General features: G+C 43.9%; 1 protein-coding gene across 5 annotated transcripts in view; it reads right to left on the bottom strand.

Moving 5' to 3' along the window:
- The window catches only part of AGAP1 (ArfGAP with GTPase domain, ankyrin repeat and PH domain 1), a 1,113,642-nt gene that overhangs the window by 300,826 nt on the left and 789,266 nt on the right, over positions 1-23,550 (bottom strand). For all 5 annotated transcript variants that reach the window (XM_086956296.1, XM_086956297.1, XM_086956294.1 and 2 more), the window contains one exon: positions 12,536-12,697. In XM_086956296.1, coding sequence (XP_086812422.1) covers positions 12,536-12,697 — 162 coding nt within the window. The remainder of the gene's footprint in view (positions 1-12,535; positions 12,698-23,550) is intronic.

Raw genomic sequence — 23,550 nt, 5'->3', positions numbered from 1 at the left:
GGAATTGGACTGACTACATCCCTTCCAGTTCTGTAAAGGACATGCAATATTAGAGAATTGACAACAAATTAAAGACCAAACCTGGGTCCAAATTCTATCCTTTAAACGCATGTGTTTATGAGTATTTTAATTTTGCTGTTGTGTACTATATCGCATTGGTTTTAATTAACTGTGCAATAAACATAAACTTAAACTTAAACTATCCTTTACAAAGTGGAACGATCTAACCATTTTCAGCATCAGAAACTATCTAATTTCTGAAGAATATTCGAACAAAAGTGTCTAGCGCATAAACTACAATGTCTGCCATAAAACAGTGGTGCTGGAGCATACATGCTCCAGGTATAATGCACCTTAAATGAAGAAATTATATCCAAAAGGCTGGTTTCAAAAACTGGATTGGATGAAAAAAGCTTTCTTGCATCCAAATCGAACAACATTTTTGTTGCTTTTGACCAATTACAAGTAATCATCACATTGGAGCACATTCAGTAATTGTAGCTTTCATGATCTGATGGAATGTTGGGGTTTTCTTGGATTTTCCAATTAAACCCACAAGACACCTCTTTAGACACACTTATGGTTCATTGTTAGGAATGCTGGAACTGAACAAGGGAGCTTATTTTACGGTAACATGTTAAATATATTTTGATACAGAGTTGTGTTCATTTGAACAATTGTAGTGATGAATTTTAGATGAGACAACAGTATTTTTGTATAGACAACTTCCTACAGAGAGTATAGTGATGTTGAGTTTTTATACATATTGGATGTAATGGCCGGACTAACTTTTTGGGTAGCTTCATGTCAGCGCCATGCCAACAAATGGTCTATTGTGTTACTTTAACCATTTAAAAAACAAGTTTGAGTTAATGTCTCAACCAGGGTTGTAATGAGATACTGCATTATTTCCGAGGGTGTTCCTCGTCAAGAGAAGACCAAGGATATGCCTCAGGGTAAGTAAGGAAGCTTTATTATTTATTTTTTAACTTTGTGCTAATCTTTTGATGGGTTTAGGTTTGGTTCTTTTCGCCCTGGCCCGGACTTCTAGGGTTAAGTGGAAAATGTAATACATTTTGACCAGTGCAATGAAGAACAGCAATTCTGGAAGTCAGAATTGGTTGATAATCTAATCTAGATAGGCTGCTTAAACTTAATACTAGCAAGTGAGATTCAATATTCAAGCCAGGTACTAATTTCCACATAATTTAAATTGAGGCCAGAAACTATACAGGAGATACATAGGCAATTAGCATCGCACTTGCTGCCTAAATTAAAATTGTGGCCATCAGTAAATTAAAGGAAGATACCCTGCTAAAAGCAGTCATAGCCAGGAGGCTAGTCCCAGACTGTGAACCAGTTGCTACTGAGTGTGAGGTATGGGTATTGCAAGAGGCCCATTCAATAAATGAGTTCTAACAAATATTTTGTTTCATGACACATTATGAAAAATCTATTTAGATTGCTTCTTTCTGAAACAGTGAAGACTAGGAGCTTCTTAGCACCATGAATATTTTTAATTTTTTACTATTAGCATATTTACAAATACTTATTTTTAAAGCATGCACTTCTAAGCATCGACCCTTAAGTGTGAATACGTTTTCGTTATGCCGTTTCAACCTTCACATCTTCCAGGTAAGTCTCCACTGCTCGAACATTGCAATCACTGAAGAAACAAGGAACCTAACAGTTTCTTGGCTAACCCTTGTAAGCAAAGATGTCCATTATCTCTATGGCAAGAAGGGAGAACCAATAAACTTTAACTCTGATACTACCCAGTACTCCTTGCACATCACAGGACCTAAAGTAAAAGCCTGGTAAAATAATTATTGCCCATTGAATGCGTTAGCCTGTACCACAAAGTGAGTAACTGAAAAGAGTTATGCTGCAATATAAAGCAATGTAAGGAAATACATTGATGACACATCTACATTGTCATTAATAGTCTCATACACCTATGGGTGAACATATAAATGCGCATCAGTTCTGGAATCTCTGCAGGTAGAAGTTAGTCATCATTCTAGACGAGCAGAAGAGTGCGAGTAAGAGCTATGTGAATGCTACCAAGCGGGAAGACCGAGGAAGAAAAAGAGAATTTCAATGGACAAATCCCGTCCCAAGGAATCCTACATCCCAAGCATTTTTATTCTTTTCACCAATTTGGATCAGCAAATAGATTAAAATAATTAATGTAAAAGCATTTGCTTCAAACCAGCCTCACATATGGCAATCCAGGCTCCAAGATGATGCAGAATAAGCAAAACCATCCACAAAAAAATTATATGGGCAACCGAGGTTCAACAGAAGGCAACCAAAACACTATGTATTTTTCCTGCCTTTCGCGTCACATGCCGTGGTCTGGTCTGCGACTCTGGAACTAAACAATATGTCCAGGACCTTTTGCAGCCAGACCGGCTACCATGAGCAGGTCCCATCACAGCGGCTGCTCCTTTACATGTAAAATGCAGAGAAATGAATAGTCCCACAGCAGCGGGGGGTCCAACCTCAGAGAAAGAAGTTTTCTCTGTGCCCCCCTCCACTTCTTCTGCACCAGCACATCCTGTTTTGTGGCACGGCGAGCAACAAAGTCATTTATCTAATGAGGGGATGCACACAGCTGCTTAAGAATCAGAAGCCACAGGAAACGGACTGTCTGCATAGAAAAGAATTTCAAAATGTCCTCCGACACGCAGAACTAATTGAATGTGGGGTGGGGGAGAAGGGATATTAACAAAAAAATACAGTTATATCTGAGACGCAATGTGTTATTTTGTCTACAACAAAAGCAGCAGACAATACGGAGAGATATTCAACAGCATTAGCTTAAAACGCCTCACCAGCCCTGCTGATTTCAGAGCCAGTGCCTATAAGGTTTATAACAGTCGAAAGCTTTTAATAGGAGAAAGAAGGCAAGGAAGAAAGATTAAATTAAAAAGATTTTTTTTAAATCTGGTTTGAACTCAAACATAAAAGAAGAGAGAAAAGCGTGATGTTGGAGAAGGCAGTGAAAGTGGCATGTTAAATCAGGAGACATACACTATGGGGTTTTAGGCAACTGAGGCTACAGGACACTGGCACGTGTTCCTCTCTTAGGTAACGGTCACTTAAACAAAACGAATACAGTGCTAGTATTGTTTTAGCCGGAGCAGCATGAACGTAAGCCAAGAAATCGGTGAACTAAAGGGTGAGAAGAATGATGCACTAAAGGCTGAGAATGATGCATTTCAAACTTAAAGCAGCATTGTCACACCAATGGAACTGTGTGAGTCAGAGCGGACCTCCATCACTGAGTGCACCAACAGCTTCCATCCGTTAGGTGTGTCAATGCACCACAGCGCTGACTCCAGGAGCCTCGTTCAGTCAGCACCGAGTGGCGAGGGCCTGCCTGCTGTTCTAGAATGGATACACAACCCCACTGCACCTCATCCCTCACAAGCCCTGCTGTGTTGCGGCATATGAGAACCTGCCTGGGCTTTTCTCACAGGTACCCTCTATCCTGTCCCAAAACCGAAAGGCTGACCAGTGTCGCCAGCCTGTCCCCCTCCCAGGTAGTTCTTGCCATGCATGTAAATACGTTGCCTGCTGGTACTCTATGTTTGGCTTTGGGTTATAGATGCTTAACCTCTTCGCTGCTGATGACGAGCTCAGCTCGTCATCAGCTACGGCGCTCGTATGCTGATGACGAGCTGAGCTCGTCATGTAACGCAGGTTTTTGAAAAACGCTGCACACAGCGGGAAAAGCCGCCGCAGCGATGCGGTTAAACACCAAAAGAGCGTCACCACTGCATTGGCATTACAGAAGTCAGTCATGTGGCAGGAAACAACATTACACTTCAGAGTTTCTGAGTTCTCAAAGAGAGTAGACTGCAGTTCATCAGGCAGCAATACGTATTGGTGCAAACAGGTCACAGTGATCGGTTTCACAAAAACTGGTAAGCTTCAGACTGGCTGGCTTGTAGCATAAACGACCTTTGAGGAAAGAGACTGGCTTCTGATATTTTGCACAATGTCTACAAAAGTGTACAATGAACAGGGGCGGATCCTCATCAGGAGAGGAGGATCGTCGCCCCACCTGCTGCAAGCGCAGCAGGAAAACAAATAAAATGCATGCCAATTCCATTTTATTTATTTGCCACTGCACCGGCTCGCTCTGTGTACAGCGCGAGTGTGTGGGCGGGCTGAATCCTGCAAGTGAAGGATTACAGCACTGGTTTGCAGTGCATGATGGATTGGCCGGTCGTCTTGCAATGGTCAGCCCGACATGCGTGCTATATACCCAGCGATCCAAAGGCTGTGAAATAGCCCGGAAATTGCTGGCACAGGCCCCCAGCTTCCAAATGAGCGCGTGGTGACTCTGCTCCCACCAATCCTGGAGATGCTTTCACAGCATGAGAGCAGCTCCAGGATTGGTTGGAGTTGCGTTTAACGAGCAAGAAGGAAGTCCTTCCTTTTCCTGCTCGGGGGCAGCAAACAGAAGTGCTGCACTGGTGGAGCTCCCGAATTAATAGTGCGTTGTGCACCATCACGCCTCACCGTTTTTTTAAGCTAGCCGCCACTGAAAATGAAACTGCATTAGGGAATTAGAAAATATAGAACAAAGCCGATTTGCTTCTAAAATAATGCGAATGTCTAGACTTGGAATTCAGCATCTTTCTTCCAGTATGTCGGTCTGTTATGAAAATAATTTATAGACTAAACAGCATCCAATTCAATTATAAGTTGTGGTGTTTCAGCTGTTCTAAGTAAGAGAAATCTCCCTGTGAGAAAAAAAGTGCAGTAATCAGAACAGAAACACCATCCCCCAAAAATCTTGTAATTCCCATTATTTCCCTGTGCCAGAGTTACCAGACACCCTGATAACTGTAGGATTAATCTAAAATAAGTCATCGCTCGGGCAAGGTTTTTACAATATAAAAGCAGAAACTATTGACTTTGTAAATACTTGTTATTTGCAACTTTATGGCCTGCATTGCATTAGTTAATTAGACTAGATGCTATTCACACCTACATTTATGGTGCAGACATCTTTAGTCTCACCTGCTCTAGTTATTTCTAAAAGGACCTGGGTCAGGGTGCCCTGGAAGCCCATGCATGAAATCATCGCTTCATTCTGTTCGGCGTTGACGCATGTCCGCATGGAAATCTAAAGAACCCTGTATAGGCAAGGGATCCACAAATAAAATAATTGAACCACATTTAGGCACAAAGTGTTCATATGTTAGCATAGACAGACAGAAAACATGGTCTTAATATAGCCATCGCCTTGCCAACCCTACCGCAAGGTTCAGAAAGCAATGATAAAGGAACATACATGTTCCGTCGAATGAACATTTCATTTAGTTGTTTTTTGGCCAGGAAGAAGTTAGCAGCAGCAGGGTTCCACGTTCTGTGAGATGCTATGGCGATGAAAACATTCAGGCACCCATCTAAGCTTCCAAGTCAGGCTGTTCTGAACATCAACAAGCAATGGGCCCTCCGCCATGGCTCATTAGGAGGAAGGGCTGCAGCCGCACCTTTCATCAGCTTCAGTGCCAGATGAAATACCATCTCCCCAGGCTGCTGACCATGATTGTTCCACGATCACAATGACCTCATAAATAGGATCTCTTGTCGAAAGTGTCCCTTTCGAGCTCCTCTTCAAGGGAGGCTTTTCAAGGAGCACCTTTATGTCTCGCTTCTGAAATCAACAGACTCCTTTGACTCCATTCCACCTGTATATTTCTCGGCTTCCCTGAGAAAGTTCTGTGAAACTTCACTCCCTTTTGATGCTCGGCTATCAGTAACAACATGATCTTTCAGAGCCGCCATCTCACAAAGCAGGCCCATTTCTCCTCTCGTGCCCCTTGCTTATCGCACAATGGCTTTCATCCATTTGCCTCGATAGCTCTATCAAAACTTTTATAATCTTTAAGACTTTTACTTTCTGTAAGAGTTTAGCACTGACGGTATTGAAGGTGTCGGAAAGGTGTGCTGGCTGCAGGCTCTGGGTATGGGGCAGGGGTCACTCTGGACATCGCTTAGTCCAGCTCTCTCAGAATGGGACAATCAAAACGAAGAGGCGAGCACCTTGTGGTGGTGACTGATGTGCACCCAGACAGGAAAGACTACTCAGACCATTCCCAAACTGCACGAACATAACATTCTGCGCTCTTTGTATTTCATTTATATTGTTTCTTGCTACAAGCAAGACATCTAGAAGAAGTAAAATGCAGGAATGGGGTGGGGGGGGGGCTGGTTGCCTGGAACTCTCAACAATTTCCTAATTGTTGGCATTAGTTGTGATTTAAAGTACTGATCACGGCCTTCTACTGACGAGGCTCGCGTCAACGGAGAACTGATAAACTAGGATGAAATACTGATTGACCAACTTAAAATACTGCCTGAAATATCGTCTGAGAAGTAAACACAGAAAGTGATTTTTTCAGGTACACAGCAATGCACTCATGTAATGCCCTCCCTAAACTCCAGATCTGGGGAGACGCACCCAAAAACAGAGGGGAGGCCACGCAGAGGTCTTCATTTGCCTTACCGAGATATGTCCATAGTTCATAATACATTTCAAAAGGTGCAATTGACATTTTTGTAATATCTTCAATGACGTGCACAGGCATATGGCATTTTGATCCTAATGCGGCAAACATGTCCGTCTGCTGAAAGCACCATTTTAAGACAAAAGGATATTCGGTCTGTCAGCGTAACCAAAACACCTTTCAAGATAATTGTGGAGGACTAGATACGAGTTCCCATACTGCATATAGAAACTGCCCAAAACATATATTAAGTGTAATATGGACTCACTCATCCCTGAACCAATGACCACTGAGATGCGAGCTCTGTTTCCTGCTGTGGCTTGCTCTGTCACTCCTTCACTAGAGGCGTCACAATTCAGCAGTAAAACTCTTAAGACAACTAACCTCCAGAGTTTCAGTTTGCACAGTGGTAAATCAGAAAAGGGGGCTATCGCTCCTGCTTTTGTTGAAAAGTCAGCAAATCTATTGCCTATTTACCTTTAAGTCATGGATTATGGCTGCACTCCGTTGCAGAGACACTACATACATTTGGCTCCATATTAACGGAGTTATTATGCTTTAGGTTACTAACTTATCCCTCAATCAAATTCCACTCACCTTTAAATGTGGGGATATGTAATCCCGAGACAAAAGGCATGGTTCTTGCAAATGCACTGTAACTGGGAATGGATCACTGCATCGTTCAGGTGGCAGCTATAACCCTGGATCAGTGCACTTTTATATCTATGTCTGTGTGGAATGTATGTGGGCGTGGGAATAAGCACAAAGGCGGTGTTGCCTAGAACAAAGGATCATATGAGTGGTGTGCAAGAGGCTACAGCTGGAGTGACGATGCTGGAAAAAGGCATCTGTTGGTTTGTGTTCCTACTATTCGAGAAATAAGCCTCCTTGCAGGAGTGAGTTGTGTGGGAACTTGACTAGGCCACTGGCCAAATGTCTTAGTTTTAGGAAGTTATATGAATGTGAGGAGCACTCCATGTTAGTCTATTTTTCCACAATAAAACAACCGGTGCTGCGGCTATAAGGGTGAGTCACTCCTTGTTAGATAATGTGAGTTATGATGGGTTTACAGGCCCATCTAGTTGCGCACTGTTCACTTGGTGGGATACACCTTCAATCTTTGTGTGAAAACATTCCACTTAACTCTATATCGTGTTTCTATTTCATATTTTAATCCAACATTCACTTTGTTATGGTATTTTATACAAATATCAGTCGATATTTCTTAGTTCATCATATCAACAAATACATCATGTATTTCTCCATTTTATTTCAATTATATACAATATTGGGCACAATCATGAAACTGTGATGTTAAAATGCCATGAAATGAAAGTGAATGTTGGATTAAAATATGAAATAGAAACACGGTACAGAGTTAAGTGGAATGTTTTCACACAAAGATTGAAGGTGTATCCCACCAAGTGAACAATGCGCGACTAGATGGGCCTGTAAACCCATCATAACTCACACTTAGTCTTAGGAAGACCAGTTTAGATTTAGGATCATACATCTTGTGTAAGCAAGCTTTCTCTTTTTTCAGATGCCAAAGAAGTAGGCTGTATTTATTTAAATTACTGCTTGTCTAAATTCATTGAGGAAATTGTGGTTTTCCTCTACAACAACAACCAAATACAAAGCCTTTAATTTCTACTTCTAGACAGAACCTATTTATGTCTTATCAGACCGTAAGAAGCTCAACAACAAGATCTGCTGGGCATCAGCAATTGAGTTTGACGTAAGTGGACTGTCCTCATTAACTCAACAGTCCATAATATGTACGACCAATTTTCCATTAGGATTTATTCTCTTCTACAAAGGTTATATGATGAGACATGCAGAAGACAGTTTAAAAGGTATTGCCTGCTTGTGCTCGAGCTCATAGGGCAGGTCAGGTCATCTTTGTGTAGGCGTTCCACACAACACAAGACTTAAGAATATTTCTGCCCACATTCACAATTGCAGCCAAGTGGGCATCTACACACAGAGGACACAAATTGATTTAATATAGGTCCTCATTTCCTCCTTCAAACACAAAACAGAGAAAATGCTCTGAGGACACCATTTATTTGCTCTTGACGGTGCATTTTTTTAAAATCAACAATGCATTTATACAAGAAAACTAAGACGGTATCATCTGAAGCAGACACTGTAGAAAGAAATGCACTAACAACATAAAAAGAGGAAGAACTGGTGTTTTTTTTTTAAATAAGTTATTTCTGTCCCCATATCACCACAGTGTCTGCAATTCTCAGGCCGTTTGACCATTTCTAACCACCACTCTGTCTATTGCATTCATGTTTGTTCCCACCGCACTGATCCAGCATACCATGCCATCACCTTGAGCGGTGCCTTGGTGTAATCATTGAACCTCATGTTCTATCTGCGATACTTCCCTCGAGACCACCCCACCTCTTAAACTCAGCCCACACCCCAGGCGTCCTTCCTGGGGTGCTTTAAATGAGTAGGTGACAAGTCCATTTTGCCATACCAATCCAGTTTATTACACTCAGAGGTAATGTATCAATCTAATGTTTACAACTCTCCCTCCTGTCTAGCAGTATCGTATGTTCTCTTCGGAGTGTACTATGTGTAGTGTTTTCAAGCGCAAATAAAACTAATACGGAATTTAATGCTATGGTGACTCCCAGAATCTCTCTTAAGATGGACTCAATATTTGCCCAGAATGCCTTCGTACCAGAACAAGTAAAGAAAACATGTTCTTCATCAGCTTACAAAAAGCCATATCTTCTGCACATGGGAATAGGCTGTAATTTTTGGGGATGTCCAGTATAGTCTATTGATGGTGAAAAATGATTTTGCTTTAGATTGGCAGGCTAGAAAATCGAATATAACAATTTCAAGGAGTTATGCCATAATGATTGTAGGTCCATCCCCTGTAAAGTATCTTCCCAAGTCATATATGGTGCTATCATGTTCTAATCTTCAGCTTCCAGGACCAGGTGGCTACTTCCTTCCTTTTAGGTCTCACATCCTGGAAAGAGGACTCTAATTCCCAGTTTCCCCGTCTCTGAGGTTGAGGTCGCAAGTCATGATGACAACTGCACATATCGGTACCTAGAAAGCTATCCCCAGTTTTAGCTTTCAGGACTTCCCATGGTAAAATTCGCTGCACTGTCATCAAATTACCATCCCTGCCCACCTTAATGGGAGACTCGGCTAATCCTTTATGAATTTTGGGGTACCAGTAGAGTCCTATATGGGAGCAAAATCAGAATAGTATCCTATTTTTAATGTCTTTCTCACCTTCCACCAAAGGTTTAGCACATCTTTAGAACCTTTGGTTGGACTTTCTTAAAAGAAATTGGGGCCCCAAAACCATACAAAAAAAACAAGTTCTCCAAACTTCCTCAGCTTTCCCCATGTTGTACTGTCTGGTTTTCCCAGGAGCATCCGAAGGCTTTTAAACTGAAATGCTATGCAGTAGAAGTTTAAATTTGGTAGGGCGAAACCTTTTTTCTCGAGCCTATGCCTCAACTTCTCCCATGCGAACCTTGCTCTAAAACGGGTTATTTTCTCCTTAATCTTGTCAATAATTGATCTTGGAAAGGTGAGGGTGATGCAGTTAAATAGACACATACATTTGGGGAGGATCAACATCTTAATGAGATTCACGCGCCCACAGATTGTCAGTGGCAGGTCTTCCATCTTAACAATATGGTATCTACCTCCTTAGCCACCTTTTTCAAATTATAAACTGGTATTTCCTCCACTGGATATTATAACTCTGCACACCCACCTCCCCCACTGTTTCAACCATCTAGGTTCCAGCATATTACCTCCGTCTCCGAGTTGTTTGCCAAATACTCAGAAAAAGCACTAAACTACCCCACCAACCCCTCCACCCTAGGCATGGTTTGGGCAGGTCCGACATATAGATCAAATCATCTGCATACAGCACAATCTTACTACTGAAAGGGGGGTGGGAGTTAAAAGGGATAACATGTGCCAATGGCTCAATATAATTGTCAAACAAGAGAGGTGACAGAGGATACCCCTGCCTATAACCCCTTTGAATGTTGAAACTCCTGGTCAAAGAGCAGTTGAGGAGAATTCTAGCTAACGAGTTTTCATACAGTGTTCGAAGTGTGAAGACAAAACCTTGACTGAATCCCATTACATCTAGGACTATCCATAGGTAAGCCCAACATACTCTATCGAATGCCTTAGCCGCATCAATTGTGACCACGACCAGGTGAATCGAACGAGCGGTGGCGAGATCGATAGTTACTTTTAGTTGCTGCGTAAGTTCTTGAATTAGCCTCTTTAGCACAAATCCTTTCTGATCGGGATGCAACATCTGAGAGGGCAAGCTTGGGTAATCTACCTGGCAAAATGCTCATTAAGATTTTATAGTCTGCGTTTAACAGGGAGATTGGACGAAAGTAATGCCTTCCAGGGGTCCTTGGCTGATATTAGGACCAAAACAATTGTGGCCTCTTGATGAATTTGTGATCCATCCCTCCACAAGTAAATTTAATTAAATAATAATTCCCATTCCAAAATGATCTAATGGAGCTCGGAAGGTATTGCATCGGGACTGGCAGCCTTTACCTTTTTTGTTTGTAGGAGTTCCGCCTAATATCCCCCTTGGTTATTGGGGCAGCAAAGCATTCTCTACCTTCCCTTGTGAACCCCCGAAACCCTACACTTTCCAGCCAAGCTCTAATCCTCTATGGGTCAGAATAGACCTCTTCCATGTACAGCTCAGCAAACAGGGATACAGAGAGGCCCTGCATTTCCTCAACATTGTTCGTAACATCTCCCTGCAAAGTGAAAACCAATTCCCTAATAAAGTTCCTAGACTTCTGAACTCCAGCCTTCCATGCTAGCAGCGCCCCCGCTTTCTCCTCGTATTCAAATTGTTTCATATACCCGGTTTGCCAATGCTCTCTGCACTTTGCTTCCAATTTGATCTTATAATTAACCAAGACTCCTCCAGCTGGCTTGATAGTCTCTCCCTGTCTCTATTGAAGTTTGCATTTTACTGCTGTATCTCAGTCTCCAGTGTCCCCACTCTTTCCTGTAATCTACTGAGTTCAACTCTTTCAGCCCTATTGTTACCATATGCTAGACTTTTCAACACCGCTCTAACCTCTTCGCTGCGGCCGGAATTCCCCTGCGGTGCTGGAGAATAGCACACTTGAGCGGTTCAGACGGCCCCTGGCCGACCTCCGCACACCGGGACGTCAGACGGCCGGATGCCGTTCGACGCACAGTAGAGGCTAATGTAAGCTTTAAAAGTATCACAGATTATATCCAACGGGGCCGATCCAGCATTGTCAAAAAAGAAATCTGCACTAACTTTTTTCAAAGTTGCGACTACCTCCGGATCCAGGAGAATTGCCCTTTTTAAACACGTAAGCAGCATGCGGACTGCCGCATGATCTGGGATATGCCCAAGAAAAAGGTTGACTTCTTTTATCTCCCGGCTAACTCTTTATTCACGAAAATATAGGAAAGTCTGGATAAATGGCTGTACTTCTTGCTATGAAAAGAACTGGTGTAATATGAAACAATGTGTTACAGCAAACAAAGGATGGACGAACCTGGCCTGGCAGTTCGGTCTGGACTGTTCCAATGAGGCACAGGGTCAAGACTGATTTGCACATGGTTGGGTCCAAACTGGAGTGGCGTAGTGGGAAAAAGAACGATGGATTTAACCCAGATCTTTTGACTGGGGGAGAATGTTTGCATTGTCAGCATTCCGTCCATCATTTGTTTGCTGTAATATGAAGCAAAGCTCCTGTTGAGAGCCATCTGAAGAGGTCAATGTCCAATATTTTCTACATAAAAAGAAACTCCTAACACACAACAGTTAAAGAACTACACGAATCAAGTAACAGACAAGGTAACTTCTTGAGCTTATTCTTGTGTAGAAGAGCCAAGCTGTGCTGTCAGGCATTACATTAAAACCTTTTCTTAGCAAAGTTGCTGCTTTGACATGTGGTACATTTCACCCCTAATTCATCCAAATATCTTACCACTGCTGATGCCTGAGTTGGCAATGACTGTTGCTTCACTCCATTGGTCTGCACTGGACACGGAATAAGATCGCTGATGCATACCGTCTGGCCGGCTGTTGAAGGACACCAAACTGATTCCACTAGCCATCTGCATAGCAGACGCACTTGTGCTGACATTCCCTAGAAGAGGGAGACAGAAAATATTGAAACATTCAGTGGCACGCTTGAAAGAGTAAAAGGTAGGTCTGTTTTCAGGTGGCATTTTAAAGTTTGTGAGGCTTTTTTAACTCGGCCTCCAATGTTTGGGTGGATATATGTGGGTCATCAAGTTCCAAATCAAGAAGGAGGGACCAGGGGCAATAAAAGGTCCAGCACGTGGGCCCCAAGGATTATACTGTGAACACAAAAAGAGGATGAAAGGGAAGAGAAACAAGCATTGGCATAGCCAATAGGTCTCACCTTTGGGACCTTATAAGTGTTTAGTCATGCAACAGTTGACATTGTTGCACCAGGGATATTGTGCTGGATAACCAAACACTTATGAGGTCCCAAAGGCAAGACCTATTGGCTATGCCAATGCTTGTTTAGGATTTTTTCTGTCTCAAGCATATTTGAAAATCTTGAGCTGCAACTGGCTCATCTTGTCTGTGTCTGCTACTTTTTTGTTGTGCACCTTAATTTAACAAAAAAGTAAAACCAGGCTTTATTCAGACCAACGCACATGTATTATTTGTAGCTGCTCGAGAGACTTTAAGCATTGCTACGGTCTAATTAACATTGTTGGAACACGAGCTGTCAATCACGGTTACCAACGTATGACCTATGAACGGTTAAAGACTTGTACTAAACAGATAAAGAGGGTCACCCTTACTACCAAAGGTCTATTGTAGGTTGCAGGTCACACGACTGAAAGATGACGAGTGCAAATCCACCATTTATATTCGAAATTGGTACCATTAAAGAAAAGAAGAAGACAAACTATTTACAGCGCACGAAGAGAACAAATAATAATATCATTATTATTATTAAGTAAGTACGTAAATAAAGGAATTTCTGGAATGGATAAAGTTTCCAGATTCTTCCACGTCATCAAAAAGCAAAGTATCCATTACAGGGATGTTCGTTTTTAAAACCATTGTTTTTATGCGTGTTAATTAATGATTTCAGCTTGAACCACAACTCTCAGAGTACCCACGCTTCGTAACATGGAGCCAGGCGGCAACTTTAAGTACGAGGTGTGGCGATAACGCGGTATTATAACTGTGGGAAAACCACTTCACTTCTTGTGCACCAGACATTTTATATTACTTCAGCATGAAAAACACACATATTTTGTACGAAGGGTTACTCACTTTTTCTGACTCCTGGTGGAGTTCTTCGTTGCAGTTTTACGGGTAGAAATTTAGAGACCGAGTTGTAAATGGGCAACAGCCGAGGAGGTGAAACCATGTCACGTGAACCCCCTGACAGAGAAGTGAAAGCGCGGGCCGCCTCCTTGTTTGTTTTTTCTTTTTTTTTTTAAAGGGGAAACGGACTACACATGTGGGACTCATCTGAAGCGCACGCGCACAACAGAAACCCTGTTTCAGAGCATGCGCAAAGAGGAGATGCAGCACATAAGTAAGAAAATCCAACTCATGTGCGCATGTGTAGAACAAAACAAACAAGCATTGGCATGGAGATGTGGTAGGGAGCAGGAGGTGAGCCCGCAAGTGCTCTGCGCGGGACACGGCTGAGACAAGAGCGGGGCATTAAAAAGAGTTGTGTGTACAAACAAAAAGACCTCGCCTGAACACATACAATTTCACTGTATAAAAAAACTGAACGTTCTAAGTTTAATTAGTACAGGAAGATTGGGAAGGAATTCAAATGGAAACCTAAAACATGTTGTTACGCATGATTTTTTTTCAAGTTATTACCATGACTGATATCGCAGATTTTCTGGCTGGCAAACGCATCAGCACAGGTGGTTACAGAGCACTCATTCCCGTCAGAGTGGAGACGAAGAGCAAAAACAAAACAATCATTGGCATGGAGATGAGGGAGGGAGCAGGAGGTGAGCCCGCGAGTGGTGTGTGTGCTTGGGAGAGCAGTCTTCACTTTTCAAGCACTGCACTTGTGCTTGTGGCGCGCCGCTGCTCGCTCCCGCAAGGTGGATGCCGCCACAAGCACGAGTGCAGTGCTTGAAAAGTGAAGACCGATGGCTAAAAGCCCTCCTAGAGCAGGGCATGCAAGCTGCCTAGGCGAGACCTAATAATGGGTACACAGGTCCTTGGCGGGAGTGTTCCTATAAGGAGCAATAGCCCTCACACACCGGAGGGATGTCATGCTTCATCACAGCAGTACAAAAGGGGGTGGTGATGGACGGAGCATCTGAACCAATCAAACACTAAAGAACGGTGATGGATCAAACCCAGATCTTTTGACTGCGTGTGAGCGTTTGATTGATTCAGATGCTCCGTCCATCACCACCCCTTTTGTAAAGAATAAAATTCAGCATCTTGCGCGCCACATCTGAGGCACCGAGTATAGCGGTCAGAAAGATCAGTCCAAATCTCGAAGGGGTTACATATGCCCGGTGCTTGAACTGAAAATGGAGCAATTTAAATTCAACATTTCTGAAAATTTGGCCCGGGACCCCAAGGCAGTCTTCCCAGTCAATATGGGCGAATACTAAACTCAGGGCTCATGAACATTTTTCTCCTAAATGGCAAGATTCCCTTTCAAGTTGCTATGCAGTTCCCTATATATTTGCTTGACTGCCTTCCATCTGTTAATTGTAAACCAGTATGGTGTGTACTGTGTAGTTCTCCAGATTCACCACTACAGTGGGGCCAAATAGTTTATTTGTTTCACCAACAAAGCTGCCAAATACTCGGAATAAACCTGCTGTCAAATATTGTATTTCCATCATGTCTGAAAATGTTTTCAGTTTCTCCATTTCGTACAGGTCTTCCACTGTGATCAGGTCATTTTGCTCCCATCTGAACAGTATTTTTCCCACCTCACCCATTAAAGCTCCGGGCGATATACTGGGGGAATTACACATAGGGGACTTACACATGCGCTTCCCCCCGTTTTGAAGCACCTCTTATAAAAGAGTGAGATTATAATCCCCACACCTATTTGGGAACAAGAGATTCGGGATCTGCCATTCCCTCATCTGATGCCACGCGCATTCTGTTCCCACAGAATGTTATGTCAGCTCGAGACTTTGCTGCCCAGTGAAGCTGTGCGGCCATCTGATAGTATTCATAATTTGGGACTCCCAGGTCCCCCTCGCAGTTTTTGTAATTTAAGTATATTCTTTGCATCTCTATGTAAACCCCTATTCCATATCAGTATCAAGAGATATGGACACTGAAAGTACTAAGCAATGATAAAGTCCCTGAAGTGCTTCCCAGCTGTGGCGCCTCAGGCCAATCTGCCACAAAAACTTGAAAAATCTGTTTTCGAGTAGGAGCTAAGGGACTAAGACTGAAGGTCAAGGGGGGTCCCTAATTATCATAGGATGATGTCTCTATGACTACAGGAGGACTCCCTCCCTGAGATCTATCATGGCAGCATCAACTGGTTTACTAGCAGGGGGGCAGTTAAATTGCCCTGTTAATCTGTGTCTTTTCAGCAATAGATCCCCCTGATCTGTGTGAGATGCACCAGAAGGGGAGGCTGAGCTCAGGCCCCACGCACTCTTCAAGCAATTTTCCCGGCTGGGTCTCAAAAAGCACCTATGCTGGACTCACTGATGCTTAGGCCTAGCAATGCGTCCTTTTTAGTGTGCATTCGCCCCTGGCCTGATTGAGCAGACACATGTCCCAGCCTTTGTGTCAAAGAACTAGAAAAGAAGATACACGCTGCTCCTCCAAGAGCAAGTGTATAAAGAGCCAGACGGAGAGGAAAGGTCAAGCTCCCATTTCTTGCTATGTATAGTGCTAAAAGGAACATTCAGCACGCCAGCCCTTTCTGCTACTGCAGAAGAAACGGCTATTAAGATCAGCAGCCGCACACCGCCCACCCACCACCATATAATTAGCTGCACCGAAAAGGGGCAGGATTGTTTAGGGAGAAAAGAGACACTTAATGCAAGACTTTGGTCAAAGATTAAATGGGACCCTTTAAATGGCACTCGAATGGAAACCTCTGAGGTGGAGAGAAGGCGGAGGGGAGCTGGGATCCATCTGCAGACGCGGCCCCGCAGCACTAACCCACAGCATGTGGCTTGCAAGTCCCACACCGGTGTAACAGTGCGCCTGAAGCAAGGACGCTGAACAAAGAGGAGCTATAAGAACGCGCACATTTCAGTAGGCACACCACGCACAGGGCTGACATACCAAGGGCAGACTCAAGAACCAACATTAAGAATATATTTTTAGAAATCCTAGCACCAACGCTTTGAAAAGTCTTTAGGCACAAAAAAAAATTCATTTAAGGAAGGCAAGACTTGGCTCTACCAAAAAACCAAGCGACGACTGCTGACCAAATTATATTGGAATATTCTCTGTGATCAAGTGTGCACCTACTTTCACCCTTTAAGGCCAGTTGTGAGCAAAAGAGGTTCATGCAAACGTGTAGAAATAGAAGCAAGTGTGATAATCATAAAGGGAAAGGTGAAAGATAGTAACCTAGTCAGATTTTGAGGTGCTCTAAACGACAAATATAACAGCTGGATTCCTAACGGGGTGAAAGCAGTGAAATAAATTTCTTAAACAATTTAGCAACTCTCCCAAATTGGTGCTAAAATGATAGGTAGCCATTACACTAAACCTAAATGGTTGTACGCCACTGAATGCCAAGCTTGCTCAGGAGAACGGGTTTGTTTCTTTTGGATGTATCATCATGTGTACACCGAAGCTGCCTATGGCGTGGGGGTGATATTCCTCGCTCTGCTAGTGGCATGGGTACTTTACTACTTGAACCCAGTGTCACAAGTGCACTTAGGTCCAGGGCTTCAAGTGGGCAGGGTCCCTCAAGGTCTCAGACCCAGAATCAATTATAAAACGGACACTGAAATTAGGCCCGTATTGATACCCATAAATTTGCAAGCAGAAAACTGATTTTTGAACCACAAATGGAAAAAAACGTCAAGGAAACCCATGTCACTGTTTAAATTCTGGCTTCTATTTCACATGTGTCTTACTTAATCTTCATTCCCAAGAGTGCTAGCTATTTTGGAACAAACTTCCACTCATGCTTAGACAAACTCAGAACTTGATGACCTTTAGAAAAGGACTCAAGTACTGGCTTTTCACTCAGTAAACCTACGCTCTCACGTCTGCCCTATTAAACCAGCGCCAGGACACCTCCGGGTAACAGAGCGCTCAATGAATGTGCTAAATAAATAAAATAAATAAATATTTTCAGGATGATGCATTTTTTAAATGTTATTTTCGTGTAGCGTACTACTCTTACATAGTAAAGCCTTTGAACTAAAAAAAAACCTCCATGTATTTATATAGGGCCACGACGAAGCGCTCTGGATTTGAGGCTGAAGGTAGTGTGAGTTCCTCACAGTGCCTGCCAGATGATCAAAAAGGTGGTCAGTATACCTGGTGTTCCAATCCTTGGATCCTTACATAGTGTACAGAACAATGGTCACCTATTCCAATTGTGATTATGTACAAAGGTGTGTGATGGAGGTACACAGTTGATGAAATATTGACGAGGAGAAAGTGACAGGAAATGCAGTATGTTTAGATGAGTGAGTGTGGTGTGTGTTTGGGGGTGGTGAGGTGAAGAAGATGCAAGGAAGTTAATTCAGGAGAGAATGCAAAGAGGATGCTGAAGCGGAAAGAGATGAGGTGTAAGATGGATGAGATGTGGAGAGAAATAGGGCAGACATATAGTGATTAAGGCACTCTGGGTTCGATTCATAAAGGTAAACTTGCACTTTTATGCAAGTTGACTCTGTTTTGTTATTCACAAACGATTTAATAATAAGCTTACGACTGCAGAGGCTCCGCACTTAGGGTCGAGAACTCCGCACATAAAAAAATAGGACAGTTACCTTTTTATGTGCAGAGTTCTCCACCTAGTGCCGGATCTACGCATTCGTAAACTTACTAATAAATCATTTGTTTGTGGATAGAGGAAAAGAGGAAACTTACACAAAAGTACAAGTTTATCTTTGTGAATCTGGCCCTCTGAATACCACTACCCCTTACACAGGCCTAAGTAATGATTATTTCACAGCCCCACGATTTCAGAAATGAAACATTTTCAATATTCATTATTGACAACAAACCCATTGTTGTTGCTCACTCATCTTAAAACAGCTACCGACCACTACAAAGCCAACAAATCTGGTCGGTTTGGGGTGTATCTCAGGGGCTGTGTTATATTTCTTTTTTTTATTTCAGTAAGTTTTTATTGAAAAAAAAAAGCATATATACATGGTGCAGAGTGAAACACATGGGGAGATGGGAAAAGACAGGGAAAAAAAGCAATAACAAAGCTCAGAAAGGAACCAAAATATCGGTTGGGAGCACACTATGGAAATCACAGAAATGTATTTAGTGTTTAAGCCACGCCCATTGTTACATTAACCACACCCCTTTTAGCGATCCCTTCCCCTCCACTTTTTTAATCCCACTTAAAGACCTGCCTCGGCCTGGACCCAGAACCTGTGTTGTGCCCCCACAATATTCCGATGCCCCACCACTCTCTCCCACAAAATTAACACGATTTCTGCAAGGACCGAGGAATTAATGTGTTTTGATGTTAGAGGGTTGTATTTTTTATCACTCCACTGCTATTACGCGTGTGAGAGCGGTTGGGTGACGAGCTGTCTGCGGCGCGTGCGGTTTTGATAAACAGCCTCGGTGGGCCTCACTACGGGGATAATGTATCCTTAAGTACTGCCAATGAGCTCCTATTCTACACAGCCAATTACTTTTGTGTGCGTCTGTCACTCAAAGGAAAAATGACGGAGCCCATTAGATCAAGTCTGAGCTACTGCTCCTAATGCAGTCCCGGGCCCTCATTAATCTGAGGGAGCAGAGACATCGCCGCTGGGGCCTACCCCGTACACCCCCACCCTAGAGATAGGATGCACGACAAGGCCCCCTCCTGGACTACCCCCCCCCCCCCCAAAACACGCTCCATGTTAATCAAGCTCCCCTTATTACCTCAGTTCCTGTCTCCTCGGAGAGCAGGCGCCCTGTAAAATGCTCTAATTACGGCCCGTCCTTAGACCGGCAGCGCGCAAAGTCATAGTGTAAGTGTGTGCTGGATAGGAGGGGCAAGGGGGCACAAGTCCAATCACATTAATATTCATGACGATAATTAGTATTCTAGGTCACTGAATATTCATGCTATTAGTTTGGGTTTTTATGGCTTGGCTGGGCGTCCTGATTGCTCAAGTGTGGAGGGAAACAGCATGGCTGGGACTCTAAAGTTGTCATGGCAGTTCAATGAACAGCGCACGTTTGTGGGTTCTTGGTGTGGCAGCTTTAGGCCCTCTTCTTAGATTTAATGTTCTAAAATGAGGGGCGAGAGAAGACGAGCGGAAAACGGGAGGAGGGGAGCAAGCAAGACATGAAAAGGACGCTTGCTCACACAGCAGACAAAAAACACACCGACCTGGCCCAAGCCCGAGCCGTGTGCTGCGTTGTGTTTTTGGCTATTGTGAAGGCTAAAAGCTACCACTGGTGTGGCTTTGCAGTGCTTCGGTTAATTCGGGGTGACATTCAAAATGACTCTGAGATTTTCAGCGCAGACAGGAAGGAGCCTGATTCAGCTTGTGGAGGTCGTTATCAGGGGTGTAGCTGGGCATGTTCCTTAGTTAGCGGGATGTGTCCGCTTCTAGGAGCTGTGGGTGAATAAGTATTTGACTGGTGAGGTCAGAGGATTGTACCAAACCGCAGACACACTTCTTTTGGGAACATACACACTCCCATTAGCTGGCAGAAGCATGCATGTGTAACACAACTGGGTGCAGGGATTGCCACTGGGTGCCACAAGAGTAAACACAAGGGCATGCTGAGGGTGCATGGATATACGCTGGTTGGTCTGTTTCTTGCTGTCTTCGGTGGTACGACAGACAATAGTGTGTTCAGGTGAAGGGTGCAGGTGGGAGCAGAGTGATTTCCAGCTGTGTAGTGAATGTGTGTCAGTTGTGCCAAAAGTGGCCTGTTAAAGTGAGTGTGCTGTCCATGTTTAGAATGAGTCTTCAAAAGCAGGAGAAAAGCGAGAGACCAAGCAAGGAAATAGGATAGAAAGGGAGCCAGCAGCAACAGGGAGGTCAAGAAGGACACTGCAGGACAGTCAGCCTGGGGAGAGGCAGGGAAGGCAAGGAAATGCCTGGAGAAGAACGGGTGGGAAAAGACTGGTTAAAAACTGCTGGCAAGGAGGGGGTCAGAACCTGCTGCGGGGAGCTGGAACTGCCTAAGAGGACATTAGGAACTACCGAAAAGAGAGGGAAGCTTGCACTGCAAGGGTGAGAAGAAGGAGGACAGTGCAAGGAAGAGTGGTGGAGTCTGAGCCTTCCCCCAAGCCGGTTTGCCGGAGGTCTCATTTATTCATAGTGTTTTGCACTGCGTTATGTACACCTTGCAGTTCCACTGAAGAGCTAGTTCCTCAGGCAGTCCCTGATCAGATGCATTCTGGGATCAACTGCAGAGCATTTTCCAACTGGTGGGGCACAATTTTTCAAATGTGTGTGTGGGGAGGGGGGGGGGGGGGGGCATGGGTCCTAGTGTGGCCCTCTAAAGGGAGACACATCTGACTTCGCTAGTATAGAGGAGGTGGGGTTCGAGAGTCAATGGCGCAGTCTCAATGTGCTCTTCAGCTCCGGGGTTCATCGTTTTCTGAAGTACTTGGAGATTATTATACTCAGTGCCCTATCGAGTGCTCTACGTGATTTTGTGAATGAGTTTCTCCCCGGAACAATACTCAACTCTGCTGCAGAAGGACTCAACTGAGAGTGGCAATCCTTTAAACATCGATGACTAATGCCAGATCATGAGTACACCTGGGTGAATTTTCTTTTACACTGGTAAAATTCACATACTTTTAGAATTTCAAATTTTGCAAAAATTCCCAAAATTACTTGAAATTCCACTTTAAGCAATGTTGCATACATTTTGCACATGAGAGGCCTGTTTGCCTGACAATTTGTGCCAAGAAACACTTTTGTTCCTCCCAGCTTGTAGAGGCAGAACATCGTCATTGTGTTGTCTGATGGATAAGCACTGCCTGTCCCCTCACGTGCGCCTGGAATGCTTTCAGCCCTACAACAACAGTCTTCAGTTCCAGACAGTCTATGTGCTTCACAGCATCCATAGGACTCCAGAGTCCTATGACCTTCAGATTGTCCATGTGTGCTTCCTAGCCCTGGTGGGATGCATCCACCGCTATGGGCACTGTGGGAGCTGGTCATTTGGAAGAGGTCTCACTATTCTCACATTTGTTGGGTCCCACCATTCTATTTCCTTTTGAGCCATTGTTGTGACAATCAATAGACTCTCCCAGCTCCCCATAGATTGTGACCATCTCTTGCAGAGCTATTCCTGTTTAGGTCGCATATGCAGTCTTGCATGCAGTATGAGGGGCATGCATGATGCCATCATGCCCATCAATTTCATGACTGTCCTCACTCTCAGAGACTGCCCCTTTTGGTAGATGAGAGTTTTGTTCTGCTATTGTGGTTGCCCTCTTGGGGACTGGGTATGCATGTGCTGTTCTTGAGTCCAGGTTGCGGGAGTAGTGATGATTCCTCATTGTTTATGGTGAGCCTGAGGCGGTGAAGCGCGATGACTCTTTGCATGTCCTTGTGGCATTTTTCTTTTGCGTTTGTCTTCACCAGCCAATCGTCCAGGTATGGGTAGAGGTATATACCTTGCCTTCTCAGGTGTGCTGCCACTACTGCTAGGCCTTTTGTAAACATTAGCGCAGATCTTATGCCAAAGGGTAGCGCTCGGAACTGGTAGTGTATTTTGTCCAGGACGAATCTGAAGAACTCTAGTTTATTGGTATGAGCAGGAAGGCATCTTTGAAGTTAGGGTGCCCATGTAATCTCCCTTCCTTAGGAGTGGGATTACTTCTAGTAGCGTCATTCTGAAATGTTGAGTTGAAATGTTGAGTTCAAATGAACTTGTTTTAGTATCTGAGATCTAGAATCAATCTCCGTGTCAAGCCTGGTTTTTGTACTAGGCATCATTAGGCAGTACGCTAAAAAGACCCTAACACCTGACTCCCTTTGAGGGACTCTATGGCTCATTTCTTGACAAGTTCCTTGACTTCTCTTTGATACTTTGTGAGTTCTTGTTCCCTTAAGGTTCTTGACTTTGGAAGAACATGAAGTGATGAGTTCTATGCAGTAACTGTGTCTTATTAGATTTATGATTCAATTGTCTGAGGTGAGTCACGTTCTTGGTCGTCCTTTTGCGGGTTGTCCTCTGCCTCTGAATTTGCCACAAATAGGCTGTCTAGCCGGGTGTTGCCACTATTTTTGAGCACGCTGGATTATGGCTTGTTGGCTGAAGCCTTGCTGTTGGTGTTGCTGTGGTGATGAGGACAAACCTGCCCTCGCTGTTGGAGGTCCCCCGGGACGGATCTTCTGAATTGTGAGGCCTCCATGGCCTTGGCTGTCTCTTTATCTGTCTTCATTTGCTGGAGGGCCACGTTTACTGCAGTCCCCAAGAGGATCTCCCCTGTGAAAGGCATGTTTATGATTGATGCCTGTACTTCAGTCTTGAACCCAGAGGCTGTGCGCCATGCATATTTCCTGAGGGTGGTGCTCGTGCACATGTGCCTGCTGGCGGTATCCACCCCATCCAGTGCTAATTTGAGGCAGGAGTTGGTGATGTTCTTGCCCTCCTGGATCACTGCTTTCACCTTTTCGAATTCCTCCTGAATTTTCTGCATGGGTCCTTTCACTAGCACCCATTGTTGGTTGCCATACCTGTTGAGGAGTGCTTTTGAATCATTTGCAATTCTCCATTGCATTGCTGCTTCCTTCTCCATCTTTCTACCCGTTTGCCCTCCTTCAGTGGTGGGCCAGTTGATGTGGGAGTGTTATTTCTCTTCCTGGCTGT

The sequence above is a fragment of the Lissotriton vulgaris genome, chromosome 2_1, assembly GCF_964263255.1.
Source record: "Lissotriton vulgaris chromosome 2_1, aLisVul1.2, whole genome shotgun sequence".
Classification (NCBI taxonomy): Eukaryota; Metazoa; Chordata; class Amphibia; order Caudata; family Salamandridae; genus Lissotriton; species Lissotriton vulgaris.
Note: the sequence above shows the minus strand (reverse complement) of the source record. Positions and strands in the feature narration are given on the sequence as shown.